At 39.3% G+C, this 22,489-nt stretch overlaps 1 protein-coding gene across 1 annotated transcript; it reads left to right on the top strand.

Moving 5' to 3' along the window:
- The first annotated feature begins 4,584 nt into the window (after positions 1–4,584).
- Positions 4,585–22,436, top strand: LOC138824138 (zinc finger ZZ-type and EF-hand domain-containing protein 1-like). The gene is made up of 5 exons (XM_070017827.1): positions 4,585–4,634; positions 13,398–13,452; positions 17,414–17,525; positions 21,347–21,417; positions 22,277–22,436. Coding segments are annotated over exons 2-5 (345 nt in total). The 5' UTR covers positions 4,585–4,634; positions 13,398–13,450.
- Positions 22,437–22,489: the final 53 nt, after the last annotated feature.

Genomic DNA, 22,489 nt, shown 5'->3' with positions numbered 1-22,489 from the left:
GCAGCTCAAGCCTGCAGTTTTTTTAGAGTAGCCATGCTGGGATTGGGGCTGGGAGCTAAGGGAAGAAGAGGGTTGGCCACAGGAGGAAGGAGGCAGCAGGCCAGCTGGTTCCTTCAATGGCAGCCCTAATGGCAACCGGTTCTGGGGAGTGTAGGTAAGGTGCAGTGATTGGGACAGATCCCGCGGGGCCTAGCCTGAGGAAAAGGAGTAGCAAGTTCCTCCAAGGTGGACAAGGAGAAATATGACAACCAGTGGCTGAAGCATTTCAAGAACAAAGGCCACAACTTGGAGGTAAACTCAGGCCGTGTGGAAGGCCAGGGCAGAGGGCCTGGGGGCTGGGCGACGCCGGTGGCCTAGAGGCAACAGTGATGCTTCCTTCTATGGACGCACCAGGAAGTGTGTGAGGGAAGGCTCCTCCAAGGCCCTGGCCTAGCCCTGAACTGCCAGGAATGGCTGGCATTTTTGTTTTGTTTTGTTTTTGGGTCTGGTCGTGGGGCCTGAACTCTGGGCCTGGGCTCTGTCCCTCAGCTCTTCAGCTCAAGGCTAGCGCTCTACTACAGTGCCACTTCCAGCTTTTTTCTATTTGCTTATGTGGTGCTGAGGAGTTGAACCCAGCCTCAGGCATGCAAAGCAAGCACTGTACCACTGAGCCACCTTCCCAGCCCATGGCTGGCATGTTTGAAACAAAGTTTCTAATTTTTTTGAACCAAAGTTTCTAATTCCTCCCATGCTGACAATTCTTCTGCTACTCTCATTTCTCCTTGTTTCTTAATTCAACTCCTGTGACCTTTCGGTTCATGAGAAACAGCTGAAGAAATGTGAAGATGGCTTGAAGTCAGAGCTAACTTCCACTCCAGCTCAGAGGATCTAGTGAAGGACCTCCACCTGGGCCTCAGAATCAGGTATTAATTGACCTGTTTGGAATAGACAAACTTACTTTCTCAGGGAGAATCTGTCATTCCTTGACTTTCTCTAAAGAGATCTGATACTAGGGCACATTTCAGAGAATGTGCTTTCCCACCATCATCCATAGCCTTGTCATAAGGAACAGATTCAAAACTGAAAGTGGGCTCATTTCCCACAGGGCCAGTCAGAAGCCAGGAGATCACACTTTCTTTCTCATCATGATGTTCTGGTAGTAATAGAGTAGACAAAGTCTAAGATGTAGCTAAACTGAGCCTGAGCCTGAGGGGGATACAAAGAATTTCCCTCTTTTTGACTACAAGTGAGTTGTAGTCATGGCACCTTCCTTCATATTAGAAAATGCCCTAGGTGAATTATCTCACTGCCACTTTGCAGGAGGTTCAGTTTCCCCTAAGGAGAAGGGTTAAAGGGTGTGACCACCAGTTTGCTTTCTAGGCTGTTGTTTCTCCCACTCCTTCCCATACTGGGAATTCATTGCTTCTTTCAGGCACTCAACTACTTGTTCTGACTCCTAGTCAGGAATACTATTCTTTTGCTAGTCTCTTGCAATTGATTTAGAATAGGCCCAGGCTCTGCTCATGCCAAGAGGTAGATGCAAGAAGGTGACAAGAAGCTCAGATTTGTACCAAAGATCAATCATATAGCAATAAAATTTAACTGAAATTAGTAGTTGAATAATTTAGGGTTTGTAGCCACTAATTTTAGGTATTTATTTGTAACACAGATCTAGAATCATGGATTAGGAAGAGAATTGTGAAATAGATTCAATATAAGATGCAAAAGGCACCCCATAGACATAACAGAAGCTGAGAGTGTGAAGGAACTATTGGTACAGGTCCATCTAATATCTTAGAGTGTCCTTGGATAGCAGGCTGTTAGAATATCTAAAGGAGAAGGACTTCCCAGGCACGAGTGGTTCACACCTGTAATCCTAGCTACTCAGGAGGGTGAGATCTGAGCATTGTGATTCAAAGTCAGCCCAGGCAGAAAAAACTGCTGGAATCTTACCTCCAATAAACAATTCAGAAAAAGCCAGAAGTAGTGCTGTGCAAAAAGAGGCTCAGGGATAGTGCCCAGGCCCTGAGTTCAGGCTCCAGGAGCTGCAAAACAACAACAATGATCATAAAATAAAAGAAGGATTTAAAGATTTGTTATGGAATGAGGCTTATGTGTAATTGCTTAGGGAACCTAGGAGGAGACAATTTGGAACACAGTGATAAATACTCATTACCAATAAAGGATCCAAGGCAAATGCCAAATTCCTCTACTCAAAAACGTCCAAACTTATCTTTTCTTGTAATTGAGGAGAGGCTTCTTTTACAGGATTTCTTCTTATATAGGTAAAAGTCAGTTAATGAACCTCATCAGACTTTCCTGTCAAGATGTAATGCAGCTAACTCTATGGAACCTAATCAGGGCTAGGAAAGTACTGACATTTATACATTTGTCATAATTTTCCTTATAAATATATAACACTGTCAGGTCTAATGACAGACTTCCTATTTTAGAGTTGGAACATGCAACCTATTGAAGGAAATACACATGGATCTCTCAGAGCAATTTCTCTACCACAGAACCATTTCAGATTTCATCCTCATTACCCAAAGAGCAACACATGAAAGCGATGCCCATGGAGGTGGTTGTCTGGATTTTGAAGACTGTGATCTGCACATATATATTTATGAAAATATTATGTTTTTATACTAATGAATGTGTAAAATAGTATAGTAACAGATAAAGAATTGAACACCAAAGTGCACACACACACACTCAAATATAAGAATTTCTCTATATCCTTCCTATTTACCTATACAGACAGTACATGACTTTTTCTTGAATTGTCCTGCAAGTTCTTTATCTGACTCTGGTAGCTTCACATTCTCTGATCTCAAATTAGCCAGATGATATGTGTTCAACAACATTGCCTGGTACAGGCAAAAGTATCCACCTGACAGCCAGAGGAACTTGGATTTCAGAAATGCCATGAATAAATGTGAGGCATACCAGTAGTTTTGAAATTGAATAGATTACATATTTATTAGAAAGGCTGGAAGAAAACACTTTAGTGTAGGATGAAAGACTTGAAGAAAACTACAATTTAAATTATATATATAGCCAGCACCAGTGGCTCATGTCTGAAATCATGACTACTCAGGATGCTGAATCTAAGAGTCACAGTTCAAAGCCAGCCCAGGCAGAAATGTCCCCATGAGATTTTTATCTCCAAATAAACACTCAATAACTGAAAAGGGTACTGTGGCTCAAAGTTGTAGAGATCTAGGGGTGGGATGTAGCTCTGTTGCAAAACACTTGCTAGCAAGTGCAATGTCCTGGGTTTGATCTCCAGTACCAAAAAGAAAAGAAAAAATACAGTTAAAGCTGGGTGCTGGTGGCTCACACCTGTAATCCTAGCTAATAAGGAGTCTGAGATCTGAGGATAGTGGTTCAAAGCCAGCCTGGGCAGCAAATCAGTGAGACTCTTACCTCCAATAAACCAGCAGAGAACTGGAAGTGGCACTGTGGCTCAAGTGGTAGAGTGCTAGCCTTGAGCTCAAGAGCTGAGGGATAGTGTCCAGGCCCAGAGTTCAAGCCCTATGACCAACAAAGAAAATACAGTTAAAAAAAGTTGTAGAGAGCTAGCCTTGAGCAAAGAGCTCAGGCATAGTGCCCAAGCCCCAAGTTCAAGCTCCACAACCAACAATAAATAAAAATAATTAATAAATAAATTACATATAGTTTATTACAAACTCTGTACAGGGAAAATAGGATAGGACAAGTGGCAACAAATGACTACAAGTTACAAAGTGCCATGCCATTTTCTCACTCTGAGAAGATGAATGATTTATACCAAATTTCAAAACATACTGTAAGTTATACACAGGAAATGAAATAACCATGCATTTTACAGACAGTATTTTCAAATCAGTATCTTTTCATTTACACTAAAACACACTGCTTTCAAAATTGATTTGTTTTTGTTATTCCAACTCACTTACCAAGGAAGGAAAGGAAATGGAAATGGAAACATTCAAAACCAAAGAACCTCTGAATATACCAAGGCTCATGCCTGCTTGCTATTATTTCTTTGCTAGGAAATATAACAGGATGATATAGTCTACAGGTAAAGTAGAAGAACAAACTCTCCACTGAGGCTGCAGAATGACTGATGAGGATGGGTCATACAACCTTATCTAGGAAGTTTCACAAAGAGTTTGCTGTGGTAGGTTGAGTCTAGTAGATAAGTGTAGCCAATCTTAGAGAGGAAATTCATTGTAAAAGGCCATATAGAGATGAGGAGGATAACTTGAAGGTGAATATGTGATTAGAGGGCCTTGCTTTCTTGAAGATAGACGTTTTTCGAGTAGGTTTTATACTGTTGAAAATGAGACAGTTAAGGAAGGGATGCTTATTTTTTTTTAGGTCCAGGAATTAGAAATATTATAACATTATCTTTGAAAATTGATAGTAAAGTAAGTGTATTTACAATTTCTATTGCAACATATAGTTTTACCCAATAAATGGTTGTTTATTCTGAATGGGTTTAGAAATGAAACACCATAATATATTTGAACTCACAAAAATAATGACACACAACTTGCCATGCATGGAATTAAAAAATATGTAACAAGACTTATGTCTGAATTCCCAGCTGCTCGGGAGGCTGAGGTCTGAGGATAGCTGTTTGAAGCCAGCCCAGACAGAAAAAAAATGTGAGTCTCATACTACCAATTAGCCTCCAAAAAAAAAATAGTAGGAGATTGATGTGTGGATCAAGTGGTAGAGTACAAGACCTGAGCAATACGGCTCGGGGACAGCAACTGGGTCCTAGTTCAACCCTCAGTACTCATACAAAACAATAAATTATGTGACTAAGGCATGTGGTGCATATTAGAGTTCTCATTCCTTATGCCCTTCATAGTTTATATAACACAAAATTCAGTTTTGTACATGTATTAATTATAGTTACTATAGTAGTATCAATTATTATAAATATATTATATATATTACTTATACATTATATAACATTGATGATATTATAATATATTCCTACATTATTCATAGTAATTATAGTAATATCAGTAAAATCGTATATGTTTTAGAAAAGGGAATAAATTTTCTTTGGTATAACGAGGAAGTAACAGTCACAAAAATTATTCCTCTTGGATTTTATATATATATATATATATATATATATATATGTATATATATATAATTATTTCTTTTGCATTCAAGATACTGAATGATAAAAGCAAGTTTTCATATGCACTGGTGTGTCATTGGCATGGGATTGTTCTCCTAAAGTCTTTACTCCAGGCAGAATAAACAGTGGAAGCTTGAATGATTGCCATTCAGGAATTTCTTTAGAAAATGAACCAATCTTGTTTTGATTATTAACAAATTTGTACCCAATACCCTTTTCATTTATAAAATATTTTCATTCTATAGCAATTTTATTGCCATTATAACTATAATTAGAAAGATAATGTGGATGCATCTGCTCCATATCTCTTAAAAGGTAATGTGACATTCACAGAATATCCAGATAAGCATGATGGAAAACTGGACTTGAATTCTAGGTCTGCAACTGGTCAGTCTTAGGTAATTGGGAAATTTGGTTGGCATTGCCTGCCTAATTCTTTAGATAGATAGATAGATAGATAGATAGATAGATAGATATAGATATAATGTAGTATTGAATAAAAAGCACAGAATCTTTTCTCAAGTATGTATATTTACATTTTGAAAAGGTAATTTAAAAAGTGTAGCCATTATTGTGTATTTCTTTGAAAAAACGAGTGCATTTCAGGAGTATTTTCACTTCAGCTTCTATAAGAAGATGGGAAATTGTATCTTTTGTATGTTTGCCATGTGGTATTACATGTGTTTTCAAAAATACATACACATTTTAAATAATGGTATTTATTTCATAGGTCACAAACTGAATAATTGGAGTGGATGACCCTAATGTCTTATTTCAGTTGCCTGAATCAGACCGAAAAGAGTCTAAATTTCCTAGTTATGAACATTTCTTCATGCAAACTTAACAACATAGAATGGATTATGAAGGTATAGCCTTCACATACCTCTAAAGCTTTTATATATCTTAGAGTAATATGCACCTACACTAGTCAGCACTCATGAAACACTGATATATTATAATTGTGTTCATATCAGAAATATACTTTAGCTTAAAGTAAAATGAGATGGGTTGTATACTCAACCAAAGAGCAATGATCACCCACTGCAATTTTTCTCAGTGGGTAAACTCTCCCATGTATTTTACTGACTTAACTTCTATTTTGTGCTTTACCATTATTGGAGAGGTCCCATTGTGTCTACATAACAATGCTGTAACAGCCTGAGCTGCCTTTCAGTTGTACCTCCATTGTTGTGATCATGGTCAACTCTGCAGCTGTGAGCACATATTTAGTGGACACTTGATCTTGTCAAGCCCTGATTTAAAATCCAGCTTTCGCTTCTCATTGTCACAGTGTTAAAGATACCACTCCTCTAGATTTATTTTTTATCTTCTTGTATTTCAGACACTGCCTTAGATGTTAGATTTTGAAGTAGAATTTTTGTACATTTTTATTGTAAAAATACTGTCCAGAGGGGTTACAATTAAATGAACAAGGTAATGAGTACATTTCCTATCGAGCATTGTTGCCTCCTCCTTTGTTTTTCCCCTACCATCTCTTCCCTCTCACCTCCACAACTACTCCCTCCTCCCTGCCAGTTTTAAAGTTCATTTTCAATGTAGTGTCTACATCTCATTGTTACAATGGGTCTACCTGTATCCCTATTTAAGCATTTATTTAACATCATCTTATATGGTCATATGTACATAGCTTTTGACCTTTTTGCTTGTCCTAGAAAGAATTAGAAATTTTACTTTGCATTTGATCTGTTGAGGTGTTAGTGATGCCTGATGAACTGCATATATAATAATGTTAATAATGCGATGTTCTGGCATATATTTGTTTAATTTTTACAATTGAGGATGTAAATACACATCACTTACAAAACTGTTTTCATGCACTTTGGTAATACTTTATTGTGAACTTTCTAAATGCCAGGCATGGCAGCACATATTCAAAATCCCATCACTTCTGTAGCTGAGACAAGGCTGGAAAGTTCCAAGCCACCAGGACTATATAGCAAAAAGAGCAAAAGAACCTTCCAAAGGTTTTATTACATACTTTTTACACTTAGCCATTATGACCACCATAATGGAACTCCACTTCTTCACTAATGATTCACAGGATTACTGCTGATGATTGGTATCTTGCCAGGTGCTCATATATGTTTGTGTATCTTCTTTGATAAAGTGTGTTTCCACAGTTTGTATTGAGGAGTTCAGAATATCAGGTCGGTCCATAACCACAACTCTGGAACATCACAGATGATGGGATACCTTGCCAAAGAACTGAGAAATCACAGAGAGGAATAGGAAAGTGGGACACCAGGGGACCCAAAGGCTCACCACCAGTTTTTGGTGGTCCTGCTTAACAAACTTTTTATCCAGTTTAATATAGGGGTGTGGCTAAAGGTATTTGCACAAACTAGGTCATCAATCTATCTTGTGGTTACAACCACTAACAAGAGGTATACTTTGTATACATAGTGACAATTAACTATCTTACTGTTAGGGAGCAGAAGGGAGGAATACATACTTTAGCCATAAAATATCTCATCTCATCTCCAAGATCTTACTATTTTAGTATCCTAACAGCTGTATTTTAAACACACTTAAGGTAGTAACTTATAGCTCTATCTTGCCTTGACGATTTGACCTTTCCAGGGTACATGTCTCAGCCTTTTGAGTCTTGTTTAAGATGGCTTTCTAATCTTTTATCTCTTTCCAGATCTCACAGCTCAGCTCTAGAATCCCTCACAAGTACTCTTACAGTTGTATATTTTTGGAAAGGATTTTTTTCTAGGATAGGCTTCACTTTTTAAACTCTTAAGATTCCTTTTCTCTCCCTGTTCCTGTATCTCCCCCTTTGTGTGTGTGTTTGTGTGTAGGTTGTGAGTGTGTGTGTGGGGTGTAGTAATGAGATTTGACTTTGAGCCCTTGAACCCTTGGTGTTTACACTCATGCCTGATGCTTTACCATGTGAGCCAATGTTCCACTAGGCCTTTGACTGATCAATGGAACATCAATGTCTCATGGATTTGGCTACCCCAGCAAGCTGTGAGCCATGATCCTCCAATCTCAACCTCCTGGCCTTTTAGGAATAGGGATGAGCCACTGGCATCCAGATCTATTGCCAAGTGATTTTTGGTTTTGTATTGCTGTTGTTGTGTTCATCCAAAATCTGTAAGGAAAATAAATCATTTATCATCAGGACTATTCACATAAAATGTGCAGTGTTGAAAGATTAATTATGTTTGACATCCTGTATGATTTTTATCAGTTTACAGATACAGTATGTAATATGAATTTTTGAATTCTATTGTTGGAAACAGTTGAGTCACATATATAATTTGATTGTTCTTGATTTGGTTTTATAATGTGTTATTTCAGAACAGAGTGTATTAAGGCTTAATTTTGCACTACTGAAACAAGACTTTTATGATTATTCAATGTCTTGTAAATTATAAGTTAATCATTTCTTGGCATCATGTGAGTGCCCGGTAGTTTCCTGTAGTCTTTCCAAGTGTTTTAGGACACAATGCCAGACACTTTTCTGAAAACATTTGAATTTACTGTTCTGACAAATATGTAAGATTGTACTTTATAATTCTCCTGGGATTTTCACTGTACTTCTCTGTACTCTCCAGTGATAAATTCATGTGACAGTTATGTTGATATTCTCCCGTGTTACATTCATCATTGCAACTTGGGAACTACTAGTATGCACTCCTGTACTTCAGTCCATTCACGCCTTGGCCTGCACCACTCTCACAGCAGAGAGCCATAGATTGGGAATATTTTCTTCGCTGTTTATCTTGGACATCTGTCTTTACTTTCTAGCAATGTATTAATTTAATTCACTCTCTAAAGTCTAAGAATGCCTTGAAAATGATTACTGTATTTCCATGGGTTTTTTCTTGTTATTTGGCTTCAGGGAAGAACTTAGGTCAAGCAGATTGCAAACAAGCCTCAATAAATGTTATTCATTAGATAATGTTAACTTCATGGTCTGACTGCCTCCTTCCTTTTCATTGTTTATTTTTCAATGTAGCCGTTTCTTGTAGAAAATATTTCTGTGCCTACTTAATATTAATTCCTACTGTAAGCAGTAATTAATTTTATTCCAACATCAATTCACAGTACCCTGTGAGTTTCTTCAGGATATTGTTTTAGGGTACTTCACATTCTTGGCTATCTTTTAACCATCAATGCATCCAATGATAAAGGCATATTGCTTAAATCATCATTTTGATCACTGAAAAGGAAACCATACTGCAATCTCAGTATATGGCAAACAATTTTCTGGTTTAAAGTTATTTTAGATTAAAATTGATGCTGCAAGAATGAACATTCTGTGTATAATTTAATATATTTTCCTATTTATTTTGTTTTAGTATAGGTTCCAATATAGAAGTATAAAGTTAAAGCATTGCTATTGCTTAGTTTAGATTAATATTTCCAAAAAGTTCAAGAAAATTTTCTATTTATTCACAATTTTCAGTCAACAGAGTGTCCATTATGACCAACGGAGAGAGTTTAAAATTGTTGTGTTCCTTAAAGTAGTTGCTGGGTAATCAAATCCAGTGCTTCATGTGTCAGTCTACTGTGTGCCTATGAGCCTGACGTGGCCTGTTGTTTTATTCTCACTCAATTAGAATAAAGAAAAATTTCAGTAGGAAGAAATCATTATTTGGTTAGTTTATCCAATATCTCTCTCACATATACAGAAATATAATTAATTCTACACTGGCTGAAAATGGTATTCTTGCATTATTTTTATTAGTAGTTGCTGTTTTTTTTATAGCCTCTCCCTTCCCACTCGAAGTCCTGCCTCTATCCTATCCCCTCTCACAAGTTCAACTTGACCCACTTCCAGTCAGCCCCTCTTTCGAAACCCTGTCCTGCTGCACCTGAAATCCCACCCCCAATTAACCTACACCCTAGTAGCCCTGCTATAAACTTTCAAAGCCCTGTTTGCAACCAGCCTCCTTCCTCAAGTCCCTGCTCTGCTACTTGGAAATCCCTCTTCCACTCCATCTACTCTCTTCTCTGCCCCAAAGAAACATATCGCCTCCCTCAATACCCAACTTGTTCCACCCAGACCCTCACCTCCATCCAGCTCCTCCCTTGAATCCCCACCCTTATCTCTGGATGCCCTGCCCCTAACTAACCTAGTCCCTCCAACCCCACCCTTCCCTTTCACCCTACTCTCAACCAGCCTTCTCCCTCAAGCTCCTTAGAGGCTCCAGGGAACATTTCTCCCCTTTGCCCTTCCCCCACCCCATAACTAGTCTACTCCTACAGCCCAGACAACCCATTCAAAGCCCTTCCCTGAACTACACTCCTCCCATGAAGCCCTGTCCTGCTACATCAAAATCCATCCGCCACCCTATATTTGCCCTTGAAGCCCTGCCTTGTTTCACTGGAAGCTACTGGCACAGCCCACCTCATCCTTGGAAAGCACTTCACCAGGTACTTCCCTACCTCCCCATCTTAAGTCCTGCCCTTCTCCCCCAATAATCCAACCCTCAGCTGAGCTCCTCATCCAACCCCTAGTTGGGGTTCTCTGTGGAATCCACACTCCACTCCACAGGATACCCTGCATATAATTATCCTAAACCCTTGTAGCCCTACCACCTTCTGAAAGCCCCACCTCCAACTAGCCTCATAGCTCCAAGCCCTGCCCTTCTCCACCAGAAAATCCCACCATCCTTGCTCGTTCTGGAAGGCCACATTGTTCCACTGGAAACCATTCCACCAGTTGGCCTCCTTCTGGAATGCTTACCAGGCTTGACTGGAAGCACCTGTCCATCCCTATTCTCTTCTTTGAAGGTTTGCCTTGCCCTACTGGAAACCCTGCCCACAGTAGGCTTGCTCCTTAGATATCCTGCCTCCTAACACTGAAGTCCCCAATCAATCTTACTCCATCTCTCCAAGTCTTGGCTGGCTTCACCGAAAACCCCACCCTAACTAGTCCTTTGGATCCTCAAAGCCCTGTCCTGACAAGGCTCATTCGTCCATTGCTGCCCCCTCCTGCTCTGCCAGAAATCCTTCCATCTTACCACATGCCAAAAAGTATGGGGTTTTCCACCCCAGAAATGCTGTCCTTTACTAGCCCAGTCCTTCATAACACTGACTTCCCTCTCAAAGCCACACCCCTCAATAAACCTCTCCCCATCAGCCCAGCCTTCCTCCACCAGAAAGCCTGCCTTCCACCAGCCTCTTCCCTCAAATTTCCCACCCTGCTCCACGGGAAATCCCATTCTACCTAACCCATGGAGGCCCACAGCGCTCCACCAGTAACCCCTCCTCTAAGTAAACTCTGTGAGAGCTTGAGGGGCCGGGAAGTCCTGCCCCATGCTGATTCCATCTTCATGCATGCCAGGCCACTTGGGGAAGAGGGGTCAAAGGGTGGCTTGGGGGACAGGCCACCAGATATAGCAAGAGGGGTTTCTGGGGAGGGGATGGAAAGAAGGAGATGCCGCAAGAGACACATGACAAGAGACATGGCTCCTGGAGCAGAGCAGTGCCCGGCTCTCCTCAGGCTTGATGGCCTGAGGAAGCTGGATCAAGGAGAGGTCTGGGAAATCCCAGGCTGTCAGAGAAGGCTGGAGAAGTCTGGGCAGGCAGGGAGACCTGGGGAAGCCCTAGCCAGCTGAGAGGACTGCACAGAGCTGAGAGGACTGTGAGGAGCAGGGAGGCCTGCAGAGAGCTGAGAGTCCTGTGAAATGCGGAGAGGACTACAGAGAGCACAGAGGCTTGTGAAGAGGTGGAGAGGCAGAGAGACTTGCAAAGAGGCCAATGGAGAGTGGAGAGGCAAGGCTTGCAAGGAGGAGGAAAAAGGAAAACAACTTGCCCCCTGGAGGTTGCAGTTGCTCCTAATTCTAGTAACCTAGGACAGGGTTGCAGACACATTAGTAAAACACCTTTGACATCTTTAACTGTGCTTATGTGTATTTTCTCGCTCACAGGTCATTACATCTCCTCGCTTGCAGCCCCATTCTTCTCTTAGGACTGCAAACAACATCTTCCCCGGTAACCCTGCCATTTTCTACTGAACATGGGGCTATCTCTGAGCCTCCTTCCTAAAGCCTTGTCCTGTTCCACTGGAAACCCCACCCCTACAAATCCAATACTTCCTACCCCCTCCCAAATGTCTCAAAGCCCTACCCAGACTGGCCTCCATTCTCAAAACCCTGCCCTGCTCCACCACAGAGGCTGTGGCAAAGCAAGCTCCTTCCTGGAAAACTCGAGAGGTTGACTGGAAACCCCAAACCACCTCAAACACGAAGGTCTTATCTAGTAACTGTTTTATTCCAAATGTGATTTTAAGTTGGTATACAATTCATATTACTCAACACGATAAAACAGTTTTACAAAAAGGGAACATCCAAGTGTGATAGCTATTAGATGCCTTAGTCTAGTTTGGGGTTATGGTACCAGACAGATCCATATTGTGTGAAGGAATTACCTTTTATTGTAAAGCTTTCTTTGCAAGTATTATTAATGTTTCATAAGTGATAATTTTATTTCTAGAAAATTTATGCACATTTGTGCCCATTAACTTTAAGAATATTAGTTATTTTGGTTGAGGAAAGAGTATTAGTGTACAAAATCTGACTTTCAACTCATCTGTCTAATGAATAATTTCAGAGTTCCTTTCCATACTATGTACTGGAGTTTTAATAACAGAACTTCTCTAAATTCCAGAATGAACTTTCAGATTCTTCCTTCCACTAAGGTTCCCTTTGGGAAAAAAATGAATTGGGATTATACAGGTAAAATGTTAGAAATAAAAATGTATAATTATATAATTATATAGTTATATAATAACAGGTGAAGAACCACCCAATGTGCCTTTTATTTTCTAACAAAAGGAACTTAAGGATATTTAACTATAGACTTTCTGAAGGCTAGAAGACAAAAATATACGATATGACCTGTGTATTTCTGAAAACAAAACCAAAATAAGGAAAGACAATAATGAAGCAGAAGGGAATCAGGAACTTTGTATGTGTGATATATAACTGGAGATTGTAAGAAATACAATGAATCAGGTAAAAATACCTTTGGTCAAAATGTCTGTTTCATTGTAAATCTTACTTTTGTTAACCTCTGACTGAATATTTGTTTCAGCAGTGATATGCCCAGGAGCTGTGTGGTTAGGCAGTTTCATCATTGCAAGATCATCAGAATGACTGTCTCCCACACACTTTACCATACCTCCTAGATATGCAATCCTGTTGGTCCAACACTTTAAGCCCGACCTGTGTTTTATCAAAGTTCTGTATATGTATGTTATTGGTTTATTTAGGCTTTATTTTTATTTATTTAGATGTCTTCTGGTCCAGGAGGAGGCATCAATAACAGTTCGTTGGTGGTGAACACATGTATGTATCCTTGGCTGAAATCTGCTCTTGTTTTATCTAGTCTGCTCCTAGAAATAAATGATGACAATTATATCTAACATGGTATAGTGTCACTATTAACATCTATCACATGCTGACTATATGTTTTTTATATTTCTTTTTACCACTCTCTTTCTCTTTCTCCCTTCTTCCTTCCTTTCTTCCCTCCTTCCTTCTTTCCTTTGTTCCTATCCTCCTTCCCTCCTTCCTTATCTCCATTCCTTCCTTCCTTCCTTCCTTCTTCCTTTCTTTCTTTTCCTTCCTTCCTTCTTTCCTTTCTTTCTTTCTTTCTTTCTTTCTTTCTTTCTTTCTTTCTTTCTTTCTTTCTTTCTTTCTTTCTTTCTTTCTCTCTTTCTCTCTTTCTCTCTTTCTCTCTTTCTTTTTTTCTTTCTTTCTTTCTTTCTTTCTCTTTTAATTTTAATTTAGATATTTTGTTTGTTAGACAGGCATTCTACAAATAAGGACACATCAACAATCTTTTTCATTTACTAACTTTGCTCATACATTATCAGTTTTGTTGATGGCAAAACAGAGACTAGGCTAAGCTCATTCTTACCTTGGTCAGCCAAGTAGCTGGGATCACAAATGCATTCCAACCTGCCTGGCTTTAGGGAGATATGGAAATCTTATTACCTCCCTTCCCAGACTGATTCTGAATTGTGATCCTCTCAAATTCTACTTCTTCAGTTAATGATGTGACCTTCAATAGCCTGCCCTCTCTATAGGTGATCCAAATGAATGATTAAAGCAATAATAGTCTCTTTTTGCCAGTCTTGGGGCTTGAACTCTGGGTCTAGTCAATGTCTCTAGGCTGTTTTGGCTTGACACTTGATCCACAGTGACACTTCAGGTATTTTTCTGTGATTAATTTTGGAGATAAGAGTCACACAGACTTTCCTGCCCATGCTGGCTTTGAACCATGATCCTGGCATCTCTGCACCCCAAGTAACTCGGATTACAGGTGCAAACCACAGTTGCATGCCTGCAATTTGAGTTTAATCACTGGCATAAATAATAAAATAGTTTTTATGTTAAAATATAGGGTAAGATTGAAAATATAATTACACTAGTCAGATATTTTAGAAAGTATTTTTGTTTCACATTAGTAACTCATCTTTACCCCAATTAAGGGATTATTTTTCTGTTTGTCATCTTGTATGTCATTTGGAAAATTAAACTTCATGTCTTCCAAGTGGGATAAAGGATTATGAATGGCCTTATGTACCAGCTCACATCTATGATCACTATCAGAAATCAGAGATCAAGAGTATCACACTTTGGACATAATCTGGACAAAAGTTTACAAGTCCCAATCTGCACAAATCAGTGAAGCATGGTGACTCATGCCATTAATCTCAGCAACACAAGAGGCATAGGTAGGACTATCATGGTCCATGCATTGTCCACACAACAAAGAGATTTTAAGATAACCTAAAAGCACAAAAGGCAAGAGGTACCAAAAGATTAGAGTTATAAACAATAAATACATGTAAAATTAAATGCATATTTAAAATCATTAAGTTTAATTGGAAATTTGATTTCATACCTATTTCTTCACATTTTTGTTATTTATGGGGCTGAATTCTGGGCCTAGGTGCTATCCCCCAGCTCTTCAGCTCAAGGCACCTGCTCTACCTCTTGAGCCACAGCACCACTTTCTTTTTTTTCTGCTTATGTGGTGCTAAGGAATCGAACCCAGGGCTTCATGCATGCAAGGCAAGTACTCCACCACTGAACCACCTTCCCAGCCCCTATTTCTACACCTTTTATGTTTTCATTAGTTTGCCTTTCTGCTCTTGATTTCACTTCCACATATGATTACTCGATTCCTGGTGTTTATTTTATTGGACTATAAGTTTTTCTAATAAATTATATCATTTAATTTCTAATATGAATCTATCATATTTCACTTCTTAAAATTATGTACACCAAGTTTACCCAATTGTCTATTGTCTATTTATAGATTAATGCTGTCTTCCTCAGGTGAAAGAAAACATACATTCTTAGTTTCTCTTGGCTTAATCTAGTTTTCACCAGGTCCTACCATTTCCTTAAAATGATGCAATATCATCATTTCTAATAGATAAGTAAAATTCCATTGTGTATATATTCCACCTTATCCTGGTTTATTTTTCAATTGAGTGAAAATGTCTAAATGTCATTTCTTGTATTTGGTGTGATCCATCTCTCAATGTAGCATTTAAATTTGCATAACTTTTGTCTTTTTGTGTTTCCATGTGTTTTATGTTTTGCTTTTGATTTTTATTCTTTATGCCATTTCTGGCATTTGCATTAAGGGACTTGCACTCTCCTTTGACATTTTGCACTCAAAGCTGGCATTCTACTACTTGAGCCACAGTTCCGTTTCTGGATTATTGCTGGTTAAGTGGAGATGAGAGTCTTATGAACTTTCTGTCCAGCCTTGCTTCACACATCAGTTCTCAGATATGCACATTCAGAATATCTAAGACTATACACAAATGTCAGCCTCACCAGGGAGATTCTCTGTGTTTTACCTTATTCCTGTTATTTTACTGATATTAAGTAAATGGCAGCAACTTTTTATCATTTCCCTAATATTGTGCATGCAATCTATTCTGTAACAAAAAGTGCCTTTATTCATTCCTTGGCCTGATGGCTTACATTTTTATATATGTCATTATATAAATCATTAGTTCAATATGATACATAAATCTGCTTTTTTTTATTTCTGTCAGTTGTGGAGCCTGAACTCTGGGCCTGTGCACTATCCCTGATCTCTTCAGCAAAAGGCTAGCACTCTACCACTTGAGTCACAGCACCACTTCTGGCTTTTTCTGCTTATGTGGTGGTAGGGAATCGAACTCATGGCCTCATGCATGCAAGGCAAGCATTCTACCACTGAGCCACCTTCCCAGCCCCTACCTACCTACTTTGCATCGGTGGCTCAGGTCTGTATTACTAGCTACTCAAGAAGCTGAGATCTGAGGATCACAGTTCCAAGCCAGCCCAGTCAGAAAAGTCCATGAGACTCTTATCTCCAATAAACCACTCAGAAAACCAGAAGTGGCCCAGTTGCTCAAGTGGTAGAGTGCTAACCTTGAGCTGAAAAGCTGAAGGACAGTGTTCAGGCCCAGAGTTTAAGCCCCATGACTGACAAAAAAGTGGCCCACCATTGTAGAAAACTTTTCTAGAAGGACTTTTTTTTGGGGGGGGAGGTGCTAGTCCTAGAGCTTGAACTCAATGAACATAACATCTGGGCACTGTCTTGGAGCTGGTTTTGCTCAAAGTTACTAACCTACCACTTGAGCTACAGCTCTCTTTCCAGCTTTTTGGTGGTTAATTGGAGATAGGAATCTCATGGAATTTCCTGCTTGGACTGGCTTTGAATTGCAGTCCTCAAATCACAGCCTCCAAGGATTATAGGTGTAAGCCACCAGTGCCTGGCTTAGAAGGACTTCTTAAGAACTAAAAATAACATGAAGGCCTATGAACAGTGATTTCCTTTATTGGAATTCCAGGGTCTGAAAACCCCCAGACTTCTGCGTTCAGCTGTTTGTGAGTGCCCAGACCCCACACTGGTCACACATTAGTCAGACAGATGTGTGGAAAATGAGTCAAAGAAACTGGGCCTCCCTTTCCATAGCTCTTTTGAGATATAGTGGTCATTTTGCCTCTCTCATGAGAGTCTCATTAAGTCTGGTTCTTCAGATAGATAAGCCACTGTATAGAGAGCAAATTTCTTCTTAACTTTCATTTTATAGATGAGATTGCTACAAATTGGGAGGACCTCTATCACTACTACCGCATGTGTTCCCAGTGGGTAGTGGGTGCTATTCCTGGTCCCACTTTTAATTGACATGCTTTGTATATGAGGAAACTCCTATATAAATGTGGCTTTACTTGCTGGATTCTGGAGAAGCTTAGGAACAGGAAATTGTTTTGATTGTCATTCTGTACACAGGGTTTACTGTTCATCTGAAGACCTTGGAGAAGATGATCCTATTGGCTGGTTTGAGCTAGAAGAAGAGTGGGATGAAATAGATGTCCAACTGCAGCAGTGCCGAGTTGCCAAAGTAAGCATTAGTGAGCACAACCCTCGCATGTTCTACTCCTACCCTCTTCTTATTGTGTATACTCTGTGCTAATTGTAGGCCAGCCCTAAGTCAAAACAGAACCTCAGAGGTGGAATAATTCTCAAGGAGTCCCTTGAGAATGTAGTGGGAGAGACAGATATAATATGGCTGTGATAAAGGGATATTCAGGGGCAGTTGGAACCCACAGGAAGAAGATTCAAAACAGCCTTGAATGCACTAGGAAAGATGGTGTGGAGTAAATGGCTAGAAGTTAAGCCATCATCCTTGACTTGATTGAGATGTGTGGAAGAGTTCATCTTAGGCTGAGAAGCAAGTACACAGGCATATGTGCAAGAGATGTGTTTGCCTGGCAGTGAAAGAGACTGTCAAAGAGCTATCTGGCCACTTAATTTTTTTTAACTTCAAGTATCAATCTGAGGCTGAGACTTCAATAAGAGAATTAAGAACTATCTTCAAGGCTTTTTATGCAGTAAAATACTAGATTTGGAAAAGCCGTTAACGAAGGAACTTTTAAATAAAAAGCAATTTGTACAAAAATTGGGCTTTTAAATAGTCACAGTGGCTCATGCCTACAATGTTAGAAACTTGGGAAGGCTGAGATTGGGAGGATCACAGATGAAGATCAGCCTAGGCAAAATAAAGTTGACAAGATTTCATCTTGAGCAATAAAAAGCATCCTATATATACATTTTTCTAATTTGGGAAGGCGAAGGGAAAAAAACAAAATCCTTAAATAGAGATACAGGTTGACCAATTGTAACAATGAAATATACAAGATGAACTTTACAACCCCATGCAGGGGAGTGGGTGAATGGTAGGGGAAAATCAAAGAAGGGGATAACAATTCGATAAGAATGGTAATCATTACTTTTCTCATGTTACTGTAACCCCTCTGTACAGTATCTTTATATTATATATATATATATATATATATATTTTTTTTTTTAAAAGACAGTATGTTGGAAATGAACTTTTAGACTTGGTCCGGGGAATTCAAGGGGCCAAGGGAAAGTGGGAGAAAAATGAGGGAGGGGGTAAAAATGTTCAACAAAAATGTACTCATTACCATATATATCTATATATCTGCAACCCCTCTGTATATTACCTTGCCAATAAAAGTAAATTAAAAAAAAATCTGGGCACCATAGTGCATACCTGTCATTCTAGCTGTGCGGGATTTGCAAATAAGTGAATTTTGGTATTGGCTAACTTGGGCAAAAGATGAGACTATAAAATATAAAAATTAGAAGAAAAAGATTGAGGTGTTTCTTTCTTGAGAAAAGAGCAAAGATAATTTATTGGAAAAAAAAGAGACAGTATAAAATAAATGTCAACTGGGCAATCATATGCAAAAGATTAAAAAAAAAAAGAAAATCTAGACCCAGATCTTATATACTTTATAACTCATAGCTCAAATTGATTATGACCTAAATATGAAACCTAAATCTAAAACTTTAAAAACATTTTTGTTGTTATTATAAAGGTGGTGTACAGGTGGGGGTACTGTTTCATAAGATGGATAATAGTACATTTCTTCCTGGACAGTCCTTTGTTCTCTCATAGTTTTTCCCTTCTGTACCCACCCAAAAGCTGTATGTATAGTTCATTTTCAACATGGTTTCTACTGTGTACCACTGCTGCATTGGTTCACTCCATGTCTCTCCATATTCTTTCCCGATCGACAGACCTGTTGGAACCATCTCTTCACTGTGATGGTAATTATTTACTGAAAGTGTGGATTCTTTCACTGAAGTCGATTACGATGAGATTTGTTACTTTTTATTTGTTCTGAATATTTCAATTTGAGTTTCCCAAATGTTTGTTGATAGATTTCTAAAACCTTTGTGCAAAATAGCTATCAAAGGACATGACCCTGTGCTCATTTCCAATCTGTATTGTATAAGCTTTTGTCTCACAAGTCACAGTTTAGTCTCCAGCTTTATGACTTGCCTACAAACAAATTATGAGAAAATTTTAAACAAATGCATAAGTAAAGTTGGCCAGGCGCTGGCGGCTCACTCCTGTAATCCTAGCTACTGAGGAGGTTGAGATCTGAGGATCGCAGTTCAAAGCCAGCCCAGGCAGGAAAGGCCATGAGACTTTTATCTCCAATAAACCACCACAAAACTGGAAGTGGCACGGTGGCTCAAGTGGTAGAGCACTAGCCTTTAGATGAAGAGCAGAGGGACAGTGCCCAGGCCCAGAGTTCAAGCCCCATGACAGACAAAAAAGAAAGAGGAGGAGGGCTGGGAAGGTGGCTCAGTGGTAGAGTGCTTTCCTTGCATGCATGAGGCCCTGGTTTCAATTCCTCAGCACCTCATAAGCAGAAAAAGCCAGAAGTGGCACTGTGGCTCAAGTGGCAGAATGCTAGTCTTGAGTTGAAGAGCTGAGGGACAGCACCCAGGCCGAGAGTTCAGGCCCCATGACTGCCAAAAAAAATAGTTGATAGTTGTCTCACCCCCAAGTGTACTCATTACTTACCTTCAATGATGATAAGCTTATCTTGTTTCATCTATAATATACCTCACCTACTCTTCTTCCTCCTTCCCAGTATTATTTTAGAGAAAGTATATGACCATTTTATTCATCAATACTTCAAAATATACCTGTAAAACAATATTACTAAGTTTTGTTTCTCCAGTTTTTTTTTTATTGCTCAGTTTTTAGATACTGTCATGTTACTCAGACTAAGTACTGGAGTAGAAGGGTGCTTTAAGTATTTACAAGTACTCTGTTAGCAAATGGAATATTGTCCCAATTCTTTGCATTCACCAGGTAGCTGATAAACTAATTTTTACTTCATCCTACACAAAAAAGTAGAGGGCACATGGCTTCTTGAATAACACTAGTGACTATTAATAGACCAACCCTGTGTCCTTTGTTTTTATCATCCCTTCAGAATGCTATGGTGAAGGTTTTGTTTTCCTTCTTATGCTAATGAATTGAACTTCACTAATATTTTACCTGACTAAGCCATTCTTTGTCCAGCATCCTTCTGTTCATGTGACCCACGCCCCTGTCTCCCTTACTGTCTCTGTCATGTTGGGTCTTCTTTTTTTTTTTTTTTTTTTCTTTTGTTGGTTGTGGGTCCTGAACTCTGGGCCTAGGCACTGTCCCTCAGCTCTTCAGATCAAGGCTAGCGCTCTACCACTTGAGCCACATCCATTTCCAGCTTTTTCTGTGTCTTGGTGCTGAGGAATTGAACCCAGGGCCTCATGCATACAAGGGAAGCACTCTACTCCCACTGAGCCACCTTCCTAGCCTTCATGTTGGGTCTTCTTGAACCTTCCATCAAATGCCTTGCACAGCATTAACTATTTGGTACATTTATTTTAAAACAGTAAGTTTCTTCAAAATTAACTGATTAACCCTGTCTGGAGGCCTGAATCCTATGTTTGTAAGCATAGTCTGTAAATCTACATTATAAAGGGAAATCTTTAACATTGTTTAAGCAACAGAAAGCTCACAAAAAAATTCTCTATCCCTGCCTTTGTCTCTTCCTCTGAAAGTGCATATCTTTTAGAAGTCAGCTTCTTCAACTATTGGGTCAAACCTTCCAGAAGGAAAACTTGCAGATATTACTTTTGGGCATAAACTAAACTTATCTGCCAGTTTTGTTTAAGTAGTAGGTTCTTCCCTCTCCTGATACTGGACAAGGGTTTAGTTCACTGCCACAAAGTGGTCTGCTGAATCTGCTCTCCTCATACTTGGGACAAGTATGTGATGTTATTTCATGGTACCATATGTCTGTGGAGTGTCATGAAGTAAATTTTCTAAATGTCCTTTTCTTGGCTTTCTAGAAGAATATCACTGAGAAAGATCATAAGCAGTCCCTGCAGCTCACATTCCATTCACTGTGCACATATTTTAGGTAAGTTTGATTCTCTTCGATTATTGAATAATTCTAACCTCTGTAGTTATTTTTCTTTAATTAGTCCTTCCTTCTGTGCTTTTGGAGTAGTGCTTCTCCTACCCAGAATTTAGAGAGATTCTCGAGTTCCTACTAGGCATGAGAATGACTAAAATAGTGATAGACTGATACTTTTCTCAAAACCTTAATCCAAGGCCCTTATAAGACAAGGTAGTATTGAACCCAGTGAAAACTTCTTCAGACCTTCAGTCTCTAATTAAATATCAAAGACAAAAACTAAAACCAAAAGAGTTTGGGGTCCTCAGTCTTCCATTACAACAACTGAAAATGCAGAGTAGTAATGTGTAGAAAGAAACATTCCAGGAAGAGAGTATATGGAGACTTACAGTCACATCAGAAAAGCAGATGGGAATGTAGAGTTCCTTAATGGAGGCACAGACTCTTGAAGGAGGGAGGGAACTGAGCATCTGCTTACAAGATGGACTATCTGGTCTGGATGACAGATTTAGGGCTATTTGTATAAAATGCTTTCAGAATCAGTTAACGAAGATGATGATAGGTCCTGGAGGTGTTGCATGAAGAACATTTGAAGATACAGGGATTGTTAGCCTGGATTGTTGAGTTACCAGTCATGATATCAGATATATTGAACACTGATATCAAGGTAATTTATGTGTCTGTGCTTTTGGAAGGATATATGGACAGACCGTGGCATAGTCCTAGTTGTAACTACCATTTCTCTTCCTGACCCAGACCCCTATTTCATAGAACTGATGCTGACATCTCTCTGTGTTCTTTATTTGAACCTGACCAGGAAAAGCCTCTTCCTACAAACAGGTGTGAGTTTGTGTCCTTTCAGTGATAAAGATCCAGGTGGCCTTCTACTTATACCTGAGAAAAGTGACCTTGCTGGCATGAACACTGGTGAAGTCCTAGCTATCATGAATACCCTCCTTTGTGTGGCTGCTCGAGAGGTACATCCTGTTTTCTTCTCCATTCTTTACCTCATGCTTCTTTAAGAGTATTTGATAAGACAGTTACTGTAGGGTTTTTTTGGAGGGTGGGTGGGATT

Source organism: Dipodomys merriami, unplaced genomic scaffold (assembly GCF_024711535.1).
Source record: "Dipodomys merriami isolate MVZ:Mamm:240054 unplaced genomic scaffold, mDipMer1.0.p SCAF_1269, whole genome shotgun sequence".
In the NCBI taxonomy this organism is placed as follows: Eukaryota; Metazoa; Chordata; class Mammalia; order Rodentia; family Heteromyidae; genus Dipodomys; species Dipodomys merriami.
Note: the sequence above shows the minus strand (reverse complement) of the source record. Positions and strands in the feature narration are given on the sequence as shown.